At 46.6% G+C, this 15,535-nt stretch overlaps 1 protein-coding gene and 1 pseudogene across 1 annotated transcript in view; one reads left to right on the forward strand and one right to left on the reverse strand.

Moving 5' to 3' along the window:
* Positions 1-448: 448 nt before the first annotated feature.
* LOC138145751 (lithostathine-1-alpha-like) lies at positions 449-4,856 on the reverse strand (annotated as a pseudogene).
* An 8,317-nt stretch (positions 4,857-13,173) lies between these two features.
* The window catches only part of CLEC4F (C-type lectin domain family 4 member F), a 13,850-nt gene continuing 11,488 nt past the window's right edge, over positions 13,174-15,535 (forward strand). Inside the window, exon 1 of the mRNA XM_069066788.1 lies at positions 13,174-13,336. Coding sequence (XP_068922889.1) covers positions 13,243-13,336 — 94 coding nt within the window. The 5' untranslated portion in view covers positions 13,174-13,242. The remainder of the gene's footprint in view (positions 13,337-15,535) is intronic.

Raw genomic sequence — 15,535 nt, forward strand, 5'->3', positions numbered from 1 at the left:
AGGAAGAGGAGAGACTGGGAGAGAAAAAGTGAAGGGGGAAGGGGTGGAGAGGAAAGTGAAAGAAGAAGAAAGAAGGGGAAGGAAGAAGAGAGGAGGAAAAAGAAGGGAAGAGGGAAGAGAAGAGGAGAGAAAAGAGAAGGTGAGGGGATAGAAGAAGAAGAGAGGGAAGGAAGGGAAGAAGATGGGAAGGGAAGAAGAAAGGATGAGAAGGAAGAAGAGGGGAGGGAAAAGGACCAGAGAGAGGGGAGGAGAGGACAGAGAAAAAGAAGGAAGGGAAGGAAAGAAGAGAGAATAAGGGGGAGGAAAGAGGCAGGGAAGGAAAGGGAGGGCAAGGAAGAGAAGGAGAGGTTTCTTGGGGAGAGCAGAGGTTGCCCCCCTTGCCTCCTGAGTCCATTCCTAGCTCCATGCTGACTTCACGCTTAGCTCCCTCTTCCCTCCAGCCCCCACCCTAGACTGAGAATTTGCAGATAAAGGGGAGCTCTTCATTGCAGTGTCGATCCTTCCATTGTAGAAACCCTGAAGACAAAGAGAAAAGGGAAAGTAGTCCTCACTCTAGCGGCCTTGAACTCAGGAGCTACACAACCCCACGAGTGGAATATGGATTTATGACCTGGAGGAGAACGAGTTGAGGAGGGGAGGGAATAAAAGAAGGAATGAGAAAGAGGGAGAGTGGAAGAGTACCTTCAGGAGCCCCAGCTCCTCAGGTAGCCTGTTTGGCTTAGGGGAAGCAGTGGGGGATAGAACCAGAGGGAAAGCTGCCTTTTTTTCTTCTCACCTGAGCGTGGGGACAGACTCACACAGAACCTGAGGGTGGTTTTAGCGGGGGCTCCTATCTCCCAGGCTTCTAAAGTAAGCATGGCATTGCTGCTCCAGCGCCAGCGACGGTTCTGAGGAGGGAAGTTCAAAGGCATCTCAGAACTGGAAGGAACCTTGGAGGACACTAAGCTCCATCCATACCTGTACAAAAATCCCCTCCGGAAATCACCCAACAGAAAGCATCATGATAAAGGCAGCCTGTGGTAGAGTGAAGAGAATGATGGAGTGGGAAAGAATCAAATTTGAATCCCACCTCAGATATATGCAGGCTGTGTGGCCTTGGGCAAGTCACTTGACCTGTCTGCTCCAGTTTTCTCATCTCTAAAATAGGGATAATAATAGTACCTAAAGGTTGTTATAAGGATCATATTAAACACAATGTAGGAAGTACTTTGCAAACCTTAAGGTGATATTATTAGCATCAATAGCTATTACTATCATCATTGCTTTCAAGTGGGAAGGCTCCTGAGAGGTCATCTCATCCACCACCTCCAGACTCAGAGATATCACTAGCCCATGGTAACACAGGTTACAGTGGCAGAGCTGGGATTTGAACTCAAGTCCTCTGATTTCCAGTCTACAGTTCTTTGCCTTACACTTTGATACCTCCAATGACTATCAGCCTCTATTTGAAGACCTCCAGTAAGGGAGAACTGGAGGTAGACCACCCACTTCCATCCCCTCCCCCCAAAGAACAAATATGACTCATGCTGAACAATGGGTCTCTGCATGGAATGGCTGAATCATGAAGACTGAGGATGGATAAGCAGACTGATTATGACCATGGACCCAGGCAAGAAGGTCAGGCATCCCTCAGAAAAGCCTCCTTGTCTCAATGGCTCTTTCTTTGCCCTCTTCGACCTCATCAGTCCCAGAATTCAAAGAAAAGAGATGGGGAGTAGATGGGGAGGGTTGGAACCTGGGAAGGGTCGTAAAGGCCAATCCAGAGGTAACTCTGCTTCTCTCCTAAACTCTGGGTGGCCAGGGCAGCAACAAAGGCAGCTTCTGATTCACTTATCAAGGACAAGAGATGACCTGAGGTCAGTCTCTGACAGCTCAGCTGTAAAGAAGAAAAGAAGGGATGTTGTAGGGCTGGGCTGAAGAAGAGACAGATGGTCCACTACCCCTTGGATCAGCAGCAAGAAGGAAGAGTGGGGAAAGGAAAAGGAGGAAGTGATAGCTAGGGTGATTAGAAAAAACAAGAGCTGTGGGGGTTTGGGGAGGGTCTCTCTTTACAGAGAAGGCCACATGGGGTAGGTGAGAACATTGGGGGAGAATTAAGGATCTAGGTGGGACAGGAAAAACCCATGGATGACATCTGGGTCAGATTAGGGGGTAATTAAGGTTAGATCTCATTTTCATATGATGACATTGACCCAAGGAACCCTGAGATAAAATAGCAAACAACCCTATCCATCCACCCCATACAGGGTTCCCTCTAACCACACCCAAGCACCTCCGCAGAGTTCCAGGTCTTTGGTTGCTGAAATACTCCATAGCAAAAGGAGCCATAAGCCTTAGATCCTTCTGGGCAGGAGATCTGGGGAGGAGTGGTCCATTTGGAGATCTGGCCTGAGGGCAGGTTCAATAGAAAGAAGCAAAATGAAAACTGGGAGCCCAGCTATGGAAGGTCAGAAGGAATCCCACCAATGAGGTCCCAGAATTCTCACCTCTCCAATCCTGCATAGGATCAGAGGTTCTAAATCTGGAGTCTAATTCTAAATCTAAACCTTGGAGTTCTTCCGTGCAGAACCACAGAATTCCCTCAGAACCTCAGGGTCTGCCTGAGTTTCCTCAACTGTAAAATAGGAATAATAATGCCTGTCTCTTAAGGTTGTTAGGAGCATCAAATGATAAAATATTTATAAAGCACTTAGCAGGGTTCCTAGAACATAGGAGGGGCTTAATAAAACTTTATCCCCTTTCCTTTTCTCTCCTGCTTCATTTTACAGAATAGGAAACCAAGACCCAGGAAGAGAAACTGTCACGCTAATTAGTTAGTGTCTGAGGCAGGATTCAAACTCACATCCAAATGATGCCAATTTTAATCCTTCATGTTCAGCATCGCTTCTGTTTGTTTGCTTGCTTTTTTGTCACAGCAGAGTTAAGTGACTTGCCCAGGATCACACAGCTAGTACATATCTGAGGCTAAATTTGAACTCAGGTCCTCCTGACTCCAGGGCCTGTGCTCTAACCACTGCTCCATCTAATTGCCCCTTCAGGATTGCTTCTGTACCAGTCAAGATCAAAAAATGATATGAAAGGCTTGGAGAGATGGCGGAGAGGGGAAAAGATAGATGATGGATAGATACATACATACATACATACATAGATGGATAGATACATGGATGGATGGATGGATAGATAGATAGATAGATAGATAGATAGATAGATAGATAGATAGAAAGACAGACAGACAGATAGATAATAGATAGATAGATAGATCCTACAGACACGCAAGTATGTGCATCACATACAATCTCATCAAGAGGCAGTGTTGCACGATGGTTAGAAAGTAAGACTTGGAATTAGAAAGACCTAAGTTCAAGAACTCTATTAAACCCTTTCTAGACTCTGGCCTAGTGACCCTGGACAAGTCACTTCACTTCTATGTTTCCTTATCTGTAAATTGGAAATAACAATAGCACCTACCTCCCAGGGTTTTTGTTAGGCTCAAATGAGAGAATTATAAAGGGCTTAGCAAAGTGCCTGGTATATAGTATGTTCTATATAAATATTAGTTATTATAATTATTATTCTATCAGTCGAGATTCAAGCCTAGATCTTTTGGTTTAGCATGGCAAGGTGGGAGAGGGTGATGTATTTGGAGTCAGAGGGCCTGCGTTCAAAACCTACCCCTGCCACCAACTACCTGAATGATTTTAATCTCATCTCAGACTCAGTTTCCTCATCTAACAGATGAGGGAGGTGAAATGAGGACCTTGGACAGACCCTTCCATCTCCCTCTTTCTCTTTGTTCTGTGGCTCCAGGAGCAAGGGTCATGGGGGCAGAAATCATGCCAGATATGGAATCAGAAGAGCTGAGTTCCAGTCCAGCTCCCTTCACCTCTGTGCCTCAGTTTCCCATCTGTAGAAAGCAGAGGTTTGGCTAGATGACCTTAAAGGTCCTTTCCACTTCTAAATCTATTATTCTATGACCTGAGTGTGAATCCTGACTCAGTTATTTATTACTTGGGTGACCTTAGGCAAGTGATGTTGCTTCTCAGCCTCAGTTTCTTTCCCTGTAAAATGGGGTTGGACCAAGGTCAGGAGACTGTGGATGTCAGGGGGGAAGGACTTTCAGAGACTGTCTAGGCTAAGCCCTGAATGTTACAGATGAGACACCCAGCACCCAGAGAGGTAAGGGGACTTATCTATGGTCACATAGATATATCTTTGACCAGTGATGCCAATACGGCTGCCCTTTTCATGGCAGTCTGGTTGCATCACATCATATATATATATATATATATACTCAAAGCCCAAGGAGATCTGTTTCTCTGCTTGGCTTCAGCAGTAGGTAGAAGAAGGAGGGAAGCAGGGATAGCACCACTGTCCAGGAGCGACTCACCCAGGACCAGATCTGGGAGCAGCACGCAGTAGAAGAGAAGCCTGGGGAGGCTGGGGGGCAGCATTGTCTGTGGGAGTAGAGGAGACCCTGAGACCCTGACCAGCACTAGACTCAGGTCAGGCTGAGATGGCCCAGGGAACAGCAGGGCAGAAGAGAGGACTGTGAGATTCCTCTTCCTCTTCCTCTCTCTTCTCTGTAGTGGGTCCATTCTACCAACCCACCACTCTTACCGCCCAAGGCTTCTGCCCTCCCCTTCCCTCTGTCTAGAGAAATCTGGAGGTTTTGTGGTTTAGAGAGAATGGAGGGTCCCACAGCCCCTGGAGCAGATCCAGAGCTGCTGGGATCTCAATAGGAGAAATGCCTCTCCTAAGGGGTGGATCGTCTCTGCTCCTAGAATGGTCCTCACCTGTGGGTTCCCACTTACCCTTTGGCTGCTGCCTGGATCAACAGATCCAACCAGGGCCCGCATGGGCCTATATAGAGGGGGACAGAGGCAGGAATCTGGTTGAGGAATAAAAGAGGAAGAAATGGAAAGGGGAGGATGGGGTGGCCATGAATGAGGAATGATCTCTTCCCAGAAAGGGGAGGTGCTGGCATGGGAAATACTTCCTTCCCAGCAGTCAGGTCATGATTTCTCCAAGAAAGTAGAGCAGGAGGGTCCTTTCCCCAGAGGATCCCAGATGTTCCTTTCCCATGGCCATGGAACAAGGTGCCCAGAGGTGAGTGAGTGCACAGTAAGGCCCAAAGAGCTGAATGTGGGAAGGAAGAGTACAGAGGAGAAGCTGGGGCATCAGGGCCAGTAGAATCCAGAAGCTGGAACCAGTTTTTCCATAACTACAATGCGCTTTGGGCTCTCCTATCTTTGTGTCATGTTTTCAAAGTCACAGCATTTCAGAGCTGAAAGGCTCCTCACTCAACTTCTCCCATCCCAGTCCAAACAAGAATCCTTTTTACAGTCAGCCTGAGAGATAGCCATCTAGCCTCCACTATAAGACATCCAGTGAGTGGGGGGGGGGGACCCACTTCCTCCCAAGGAAAGTCACTCTACTTTGCAATAAATCTAAATGTTGGGAAGTTTTTCTTGACATTGAGCTTTAGCTTACCTCTACAACTTCTCCCCCTTTTACAGTTGGAGAAACTGAGATCAGAATCATACAGCTGAGACCAGATTTGAACTCAGGTCTTCCTGACTCCAGGCCCACCAGTTAGTTACCTCAATAGGAAAGGATAGGAATGGGATAGGAAGGGAGATCCACCTAGGAAGGTGGGCATTGAACAGCAGGAAACCAGCTAATATTTGTTGCCAACTCTTTTGCTGGGGAAAGCTCAGGGCACACGGGAGGGTAGAAGGAGCAGTCTTTGAGACATGTATACTAGTATTCCTTCCAGTTCTGCCAGGATGATAATAGGTCCTCCTCCCTCCCGCCCCTCCCCCCATCCCCGTCATCTCAGAACTGGGTGAAACTTCAGAGGTCATCTGGTGCCTCCTTCTGGTAAGAGGACAGTGAAGCCCAGAAAGTCAGTGGGGTCTAACTCAGGGAGCCCGAGCCTTGGAGGCAGCAAGACATGGGCTTGAATCCAATGGGCCATCTTCTATGTGACTGCTGAGGGGAAGGGTGGGGAAAAGAGAGTAAGCATTTATTAAGCACCTCATATGTGCCAGGGGCTTTACAAATGTTATCTCATTTGATCCTCACAACAACTCGGCAAGGTTGGTGCTGTTATTACCCCCATTTTACAATTGAGGCAACTGAGGAAGACAGATTAAATGACTTGCCCAGGGTTACACAGTCAGTAGGTAAAGGAGGCTGGATTTGCATTGGGGTCTTCCTGACTCCCAATGCACTGTTCTGTCCATTTCCCACACCTAGCTGCCAAGCTGATTTCCCTAAAGCATGATTCTGATCATGTCACACACACCTCACCCCTGCTCAAAGAGCTCCAATGGATCCCTGTTACCTCCCAAAACAAATATAACTTCTCGGGTGTAATCTGGCCCCTTTTCACCTTTCCAGCCTTCTTAGACCTTGCTCCCCTCCATAAACTCCACTAACTAGCTGCACCTGCCTCCTTGCTGTTCCTAAAACAAGACACTTCATTTTCCAGGAGTCTCCCACCCCCATACCTTTACACTGGCTGTCTCTCATTTCTGAAATCTCTGCCTCCTCTCCTCAGTTGCACCTCTCAGCTTCCCCAGTTTTCTTCAAGTCTCAGCTCAAATCCCACCTTCTTCAGGACTCCTTCATCCCCACCCCTTCCCAAGCTACTGATGCCTTCCCTCCTGAGACAGACTTTATCCACTCTGTTTAGATCTTCTACATTCCAAACTCTTGAAATGTTGACTTCCCCACTAGAATGTGAGCTCCTTGAGGGCAAGGGTGTTTTTATGCCCTCAGCCCTTAGTACACTGCTTGACACTTTGTAAGTGTTTAATAAATTCTTGTTGATTATTAACTCCATGACTGTGTAGAAATCATCTCAACTAAGTCTCAGTTTCACTGTCTGTAAATTGGGATAATAATTCTAGAAGTATCTTTTTCAGTGATTGTCCTGCGGTTCCAATGAGAAATAGCCTAGGAAAGTTTGACTCATCCTCTTGTCTCCATGCGATCATCTGGGTTCAAGGAAATGGTTCACAGAGAAGGAATCATGGAGCAGGCTCTGAGATTCTGGACGAGGAAGAGGACTCCCCACCCCACTCCTGACCCTCTGTGGTTGAGGTGCTTCTTTTTTTGTGGTAAGAGTAGGACCCACAATACAGGATAAATGCTTTCTGTCTGCACTCTGTACTTCTCTCTCTCTCTCTCTCTCTCTCTCTCCCCCTCTGTGTCTCTCTGTGTCTTTCTCTGTGTCTCTCTGTCTCTCTCCCTCTCTGTCTCTCTGTCTCTGTCTCTCTCTCTTCCTTCTCTCTCTCTCTCCCTCTCTCTCTCTCTCCTTCAGATTCTTACTTCTAGAAGGAAGATGGAACCTTTTCTGGGAGAGGGAGGAGGAGAAGGAGGATGGCAGACACTAGAGCATCTGGGGGCCATACCATGCCCAGTGTTACCCAAAATCATTTGAGCAACTGCAGCCAATACAGACCCTGTGACTAGGGAGTAACAGGTATGCTGGTGGTATAGAGGACAATTTCAACTTCCTCCGTTCCTGTTAATCGGTAAGGCAGGATTTTAAGTCAGGTCTTTCTGACTCCAGGCTTGGCATCCTATCTACTGTGCCACCTAACTACATAAAGACTCATCTTCCTAAGGTCAAATCTGGCCTCAGACACTTCCTAGCAGTGTGACCCTGGGCAAGTCACTTCACCCTGTTTACCTCAGTTTCCTCATCTGTAAAATGAGCCAGAGAAGGAAATGGCAAACTGCTCCAGGATCTTTGCCAAGAAAACTCCAAATGAGGCCAGGAAGAGTACAACCAAAAACTTCATACTAAGATGAATAGTTCGAATAGAATGACACCTGATGGCCACGGCTGACATTACACTCTGAACTTATTCAAGCCCTTGATAGATTGTGCTCTATGTGACCCACCACAAGCATCAGCCAATACTAGGACTGAGCCAAGCCCAACATAGGTATTTATTACCACCAGGTTATTGTCCCCATGTGAATATTAACTTGTGGGTTCAGGAACAAGGTCACAGATATGACTTAAAATGCTTTCTAAACCTTTAAGGATTCACTGTGAGGCTATTATTAACAAGGTGATATAGGAGCACAGCCCAAGCACTTTCCCTGCAAATCCAGAGTCCTTTCCATTGTCATTCTCCTTCTCTTTCTTCACCTCTAAGATGAGAGGGTCAATTCCATTCCATTAAATTCAATGCCCATTTATTAAGAAGCTATTACATAGGGGCAGCCAGGTGGCTCAGCGAGTAAGAGCACCGGCTCCACTGTTGGGATGACCTGGAGATCGAATCCTGGGCTCGGATACTCAGCACCACACCCAGAAATAACTGGCCATGTAACCTTGAGCAAGTTACTTAACCCCGATTGTTTTTTTAAAAAAAAACTATTACATGCCAAACATTACCTCATTTAATCTTCACAACAACCCTGGGAGGTAGGTACAATTATCACCCCCATTTTACAGATGAGGAAACTGACTCAAACTCAGAAGTTAAGTGCTTTGCCCAGCAAGGAAGCATCTGAAGCTAGAAACTGGATTTGAACTTTGTCTTCCTGACTTGTTTCTCACCTCATGTTTGTATCTTATCCTAAAGACAATAGGGAGTCACTGAAGCTTCTTTTTTTAAAAAACTTATTTAACATTTTATTTTCCCTAGTTATGTGTAAAAACAATTTTAACACTCATTTTTAATACTTTGAGTTCCAAATGCTCTCTCTTCCTCCCTCTCTAACCCCCTCATTGAGAAGGCAAGCAATTCTATATAGGTTATACATGCATAGTCATGCAAAATACTTCTATAATAGTCATGTCGTAAAAGACTAACTGTATTTCCCTCCATCCTATACCGCCATTTATTCCATTCTCTCTCTATCCCTCTTCAAAACTGTTTTGCTTCTTACTATTCCCTCCCTCAATCTGCTCTCCCTTCTATCACTTCCCACCTTCTCTTATCCCCTTCCCTCCTACTTTCCTGTGGGGTAAGATAGATTTCTATACGCAATTGAGTGGGTATGCTATTCCCTCTTTGAGCCAATTCTTTTTTTTTTCCTTTTAAGCAATCGGGGTTAAGTAAGTTGCTCAAGGTTACACGGCCAGTTATTTCTGGGTGTGGTGCTGAGTATCTGAGCCCGCATTTGATCCAGGTCATCCCGACACTGGAGCTGGTGCTCTTACTCGCTGAGCCACCTGGCCACCCATCTTTGAGCCAATTCTGATGAGAGTAAAGTTACCTTCCCCCTCCACTGTAAAAGCTTTTTTCTTACCTCTTTTATGTGAGATAGTTTACTGCATTCTACTTCTCCCTTTCTCTTTCTCTCAGTACATTCCTCTTTCACCCTATAATTTTAAGTGTTTGCTTCTCTCCTGGCCTGTGCTCTTGTCTGTGAGCAACCACAAGCACTCTTTTCTGCCCTGGAACTATGAGAAGGGTCTCCCCTCCACTGCTGCTACAAGCTCTGCTCTGCTAGCGCTCCTCCTCACACTGGAAGTGCCACCCACTTGGGCAAAGCAACAGAGCCCTGCTGCAGTGCTAGCAGAGACCCCTGAAATCTCCTTCTGGACAGTTGTCCAGCCTTTATACGTCTGCAGGCTGAGAGCTCTGGAAACTGCTGATTCAGCCACTCCCAAGACAGGCTCTGGTTTTCTAGATCTGGAGCTGTGCTGGCGCCACCTGCACTGGACTGCCCTCCCCTCTCACCCAGGTCTGACAGGACTTCCCTGCTGACTGTCTAATTGTTTTTGGTGTCTCTGAGCTGAGAAGTCTAGAAATCACCACTACTGCCAATGATTCCCACTGAAACTTATTGATCAGATTACTTTGTGGAGGATGGATTAGAGAGAAGACCAGTATCAGTCCAAGCAGGAGCTGATTGAGCCGGAATGGAGTGGTCACTGTGTTAGTGGAGAGAAGGTTCAGATTCTGGGCAGATAGAAGACTTGGCAGCTGATTAACTCTGAAGGATGGTTACTAAAAGTCAAAAGCTGAGGATGTCACTGAGGCTGCCAACATGAGTCAATGGAAGAAAGCCACCCTCAACAGGATCAGGGAAGAGAAGCATTTTGGGGGAGGACATATAATGAGTTCTGCTTTAGACATGTTGAGTTTATGTTGCCTATGGGACATCTAGGTGCAGGTGTCCTGCAGACACTTGGTGATATGGGATTGAACCTCAGGAAATGGGGGTTGGGGTCCTCAGGATATAGATGATAATTGAACCCACAGCAGCTGATGAGGTCACCAGGGAGGATAAAAGAAAGAGAAGAAAAGTGGATCCAAACAAAAATCCTGAGACAGACACACACGAAGGGGACACAACATACATGCTGATCCAGCAAAAAAGCCTGAGAAGAGGATGGGGTTGGGGGTGGGGGTGGTAAGAGGAGAACCAGAAGGGAACAAGGTTTACACCAAAGGAACTCCACAATCATACCATTCCCTTCCCGCTTGACTTCATTTCTTTTATAGAACAATACATGGCTATGGTTATGGATTCCTTACCCAGGTTCAGCCTCTGAATCTCCCCTCCAAGAATGAGGAGGGAGGAGGCCAGAGATAGTGAGGAAATGGAAAGTTAAGGTCAGCATTTCCCTCTCCTCTTCACTGAAGCTCCTTCAGACACATGGCACCCATGAGGAAGTGTTCTTTCTGTTCAGAGGAACCCATGCTTTTTGAGGTCCCTGGGGAGCTTCCCTCCTTTCTCTTTCCTTCCCCCAGCCCTACTTTCAGAGTTTGCAAGCAGCCTTAGGGTCATCTGGTCCAACTGTTTTATTCTATAGAGATTGACCAAGTCATCACTAGAGAGTTGGAGGGGGCCCTAACACTCCTTCAGGTCATCTGATCTGACCCTGTCTTTTAATAGAAGAGGAAAATCAAGCAGAGACATGTAAGTGACTACAACTATATTAAGTCAGCAAAGGCAGGATTAAATTCAGGTTCTCTGATGCTACCACCGAACTATGCTACCCAGAAAGGGGAAGGTCAAATTGAGTTTCCTGCCCGAGGCCCCTAACTCCAAATCTGACATTCCACTACACTAAATTACCTCTTCCTGCTGTTTTTCTTCTTCACCTATGCCCCTGGTATTTTCACCCTGAATCAGTGCTGTCCTCAGTCAACAAGCATTCACTAAGTACTTACTATATGCCGGGTACTGTCCCCAGATCTTTCTGGAGAATACAAAGAAACTGAAAACTGTCTGGCCTCAAGGGGCTCACATTCTAATGGGGGAGGATGTGGGAAAGAACAACACGCAAATAATGGTACATACTACATATACAGGGTGTTCCAAGTTTAAAATTGCTCTGAGATTTTTTTAAAGCAATTGGGGTTAAGTAACTTGCTCAAGGTTACTTATTTCTGGGTGTGGTGCTAAGTATCTGAGCCCAGATTTGATCCAGGTCATCCCGACACTGGAGCCGGTGCTCTTACTCACTGTGCTACCTGGCCTCCCCTCCACTGAGATTTTTGAGACATCCTATGTATGAGAGTAGATGACAGGAGGGAAGGATGTACAAGGGACAGCCAGAAGGGTGGTGTAGAGAATTGAGGGTATGTGGAGGGGGCTGGGAAGGTAAGGAGGGCCTGGCTTGTGAGGGGCTTTACAAACACAAAAGATGATTCTGTACTTGATCCTGGAGGGAACAAGTGGAATTTATTGATTGACAGAGTCAGACCCATGCTCACTTGGAGGCTCTCAAAGGACAAAAGGGAGAGAGGCTTGAGATAGTGAGACCAGCCAGAAGGCTTTCCAATAATCCAGGTGTGAGATGATGAGGCTCTGCCCCAGGATGCTGGCTCTGTGATCAGAGGGAAGGGGGCACACACAGAAGATTTTGGATAGAGCACACAGAGCACATTGGGATAGTCGTTTGCATGTTGTCTCCATTAGGATGTGAGCTCCTTGAGAACAGAGCCTGTATTCAGCCTTGCATGTAGTAGGGGCTTAATTAATGCTTATTGAATGGCTGACAGACACACAGAAAAGACAAGACTTAGGAAATGTGGATGAATAGGAGTGAGGAGTGAGGAGACTCTGAGTCTGGGTTAGAGGCTCATGAAAGTAATCAGGGAAGTTGAGAAGAGGGGAAGATTTGGGCATGATGTGTATGAGATGCCTATGGGACACCCCATTGGAGATGTCCAAGAGGCAGTTGGATCATCAAACTTTGAGCTGGAAGGAGCCTTCACCTAATCCAATCCTGGGAGTGTTAGGTAACACAGTGAACAGAGTGCCAGGCTGTAGTCAGGAAGACCTGAGTCCAAATCCAGTCTCAGATGCATACTAGCTGTGCGACCCTGGGCAAGTCACTTCACCCCATTTACCTCACTTTCCTCATCTTTAAAATGAGTTGAAGGAGGATATGACAAACCACTCCAGCGTCTCTGCCAAGAAAACCCCAAATGGGTTATGAAGAGTCAGACATAACTTAACAACAACTTAGCTTAACGATAACTTAGCATCAACCCAGCCCTGTCCTTTTACAAACAAGGGCACCAAGGCCCAGAATCGGATGGTTCTTGCCTAAAGTCCTACAAGCATTAAATGGCAAAGCCAGAATTCAGTTCTAGCTCTTAGAAGACCAGCCCTGCTCCCACTTCACCAAATGCTCTATCTCAGGGCTGGCAGGCCTGCCCTCACCACCCTCAGTGCCTCCTCTTCTCTGCTGCTGTCTGTCCTGAGACAAGGTCACCTAGAAGAGCTTCCTCAGTCACCCTCACTGGAGCCTTCAAGCAAAAGCTACTTGTTAGATTGTTATACGTACAGGGATTCTTGTTCAGGTACGGGTCACACTACATGGTCACTGAGGTGTCCTCAAGCTTTGAGATTTTCTGTGAGACCTGACCAGTCTCAGGTGGTCTCAGGGCACTTGCCCCAAGAGTCAGCACACAGCTCTACTTGGACTGTCAATCTCTGGCTAGTATTAGGGGACACACTTGAAAAAAGTTAGGCCCTATGCAGAATTCTGAGGCAGGAGAGGAACAGGGTCTGATACAGAAGCTGTTGAGGGCCCCCAGGTTAGACAGTGAGCCCCACCCAATGGCTGCTGCCCACAGTTCTGCTGAGTCAGAAGGACTGAGGACTTAGGGGTAAGTTGGGGTGGGGACCAGGTCATCAGCCTATAAAGGCACTGGACTTAATGTCAGTTTTACTTCTTGTTATTCTCTCTGGACAAAAATCTCTTGAAGAGACCAGCCAGAGACAGAGATTGGTCTGGCTCAAAGGTCGGAGATGGGGGACCAGCCCATGATGGAGGAGAGAGAACCAGGCGGCCCAAGCGCTCACTTCAGTGCAGCTCACCAGGACATCATGCTGAAGCCTCAAGGTGAGCTCCCTCCACCTCCCTTCCTTTGGAATCCTCTCCCAGATTCATCCCCCCATGACTGACGCTGGGCCCTGGGCAGTCCAGGCAGGGGCAAGGGATGAGGAGGCCAGATGGGGCCTGGGTTGTGTCAACAAGCAGTTACTAAGTGCCAGACACCATGATAAGCACTGGGGATACAGAGTCTACCCTCAAAGATCTTACAGTCTAACGGGGAAGACAATGCCTAAAAGAAATCTTAAAAGTGAGGAGGAGTTCCCCTCATTTGAGGAACATGGTAGCAAGTTCCATGGCCTCAGGAACAGAGCCAAGAGAGGAATGAAGGCTGGCTGGCCTGGATATTTCCTCAGAGGAACTCACCAAGGAGGGGAGGGGGCCCTCTCTTGGGGGACATGAGGCAGGGAAAAAGATCTCCCAGGGTGAGAAGGTAGCTGAGGCATGGGGGCAAAGGTCTGGAGGGTGGAAATTTAATTCATTTTTTACTTAGTGTCTAGGGTGAGGATGGAGAGTTCAGAAAACTCATGTACCACAGCCAACACTCACTAGTTTAGTAAGTCTTTTTAACTCCCTGAGACTCAGTTCCCTCACCTGTAAAAAGAGGAAGTTAGCTCCCGATGTCTCTTTCAGCTCTAAATCTCAGCTCCTAGGAATCACCACTAGACCCAAGGTTGGCAAATCCACCCCTGACTTTTATGACACCACCTTATACAGCTCTTTAGATAACATCTCTCCCAGAAAGTTGAAATCGGAGATCTTAGCCTTTTGTGTGTCCTGGATCTCATGGACAATCTGGTATGGCCCCTTTTCAGAAACTTAAGGGACTCTTTTTCAGAAAATAGTATTTTTAAATTTATAAAATACAAAAGATTATAAAGGGAAAGGGAACAAATGTTTATTAAGGATCTGCTATGGGCCAAGCTCCATGTTAAGTCCTTTATAAATACTTGCTCTTCACAACAGATCTGTGAGGTAAAGCGGAAAAATCTATCTCCATTTCAGAGCTGGGAAAACTGAAGCAGGCAGAGGTTAAGCAACGCACCCAGGGTCACACAGCTAACAAGTATCTTTGGCCATATTTGAACTTAGTTCCTCGTGTCTCTGGAGTCACTGGACCACCTAGCAGCCTCAAGAAACAAATGGACAGATTCTAGGTAGAAGAAACTCCTAGTTTAGAGAATAATCTCTGGGGGACAATGGGCTAGAGCTAGTGATTTCCTGAGCTCTCCTGGCTCTGGGGCTCTGGTTTTCTACACCCCACCCCCTAAACGCACCCAGTCCCACTGTCCTTCTCAGTCTAAGACAAGCACCAGCAACAGCCAACATTACATACAAATGCTCTAGTCCCTGATCCATACTCAGGCCTTCAGAAAGCTCCCAAATCTGTCCTGCCCGGGACTTTGGCCCTTTGCATCCCTGGGGAGTCCGAGACTTAAAGCTAGAAGGTCCTTGAGATCCATGCGGTGACCAGTGGTCTGGGAACTGGTTTTCTGATCTTTAGATAACTGTATTTCAGTCTAGTTAATAGACCTTCCACGTTGCAGGTGTTAGGGGTGCAGCGCCCCTGCAATTTGGAAAATCCACGTGCAAATTTTTTGGCCCTCCCTCTGTACCAGAGAAGAAGTCTGAATTATTTCCCTGATACTAAAAGATAAAATATGTTGATATTGTACAATACTATGCATATATTTATGCATGTCTGAGTTTCTAAACTTTTTCTGTGTAGTTTTCAGGCCTTTATGTGTTGTCTGTGGCTTCCACAGAATTCCCCAAAATTCCCATTTAATTTTTTTATGCCAACACAGAATATATGAAACCGCAATGGAGAAAGTTGTGTTGTGGAAGGGGAAACTGTCATGCATTTTATTTTCTGCATTTACAAATATTCGTCTAATAAAGGGTTCAACCATGGGCTTCACCAGACTGACTGCCAAGGGAGTCCAAGACAGGCATAAAAAATGGTGAAGAGACCAGTTTAGTTCAAATCCAGTGAGGAAATGGAGACCCACAGAGGTGAAGTAATCTGTCAAGTCATAACAGTCATGAAGGGGAAGTGCTCACTTTCTAACCTCTGGCCCTTGGCTCCAGAGACAAGGCTTTTTCCACAGACCAGGCTGCCTCCTAATTCATGTTCAGGAAAACACACACAGATGCACACACATACAAACACGCACACAGACACTCAGAGACACACAGACACACACA

Source organism: Petaurus breviceps, unplaced genomic scaffold (genome assembly GCF_028583685.1).
Source record: "Petaurus breviceps papuanus isolate PSGF00001 unplaced genomic scaffold, PetGlider_PUasm1.0 139, whole genome shotgun sequence".
NCBI classification, from domain to species: Eukaryota; Metazoa; Chordata; class Mammalia; order Diprotodontia; family Petauridae; genus Petaurus; species Petaurus breviceps.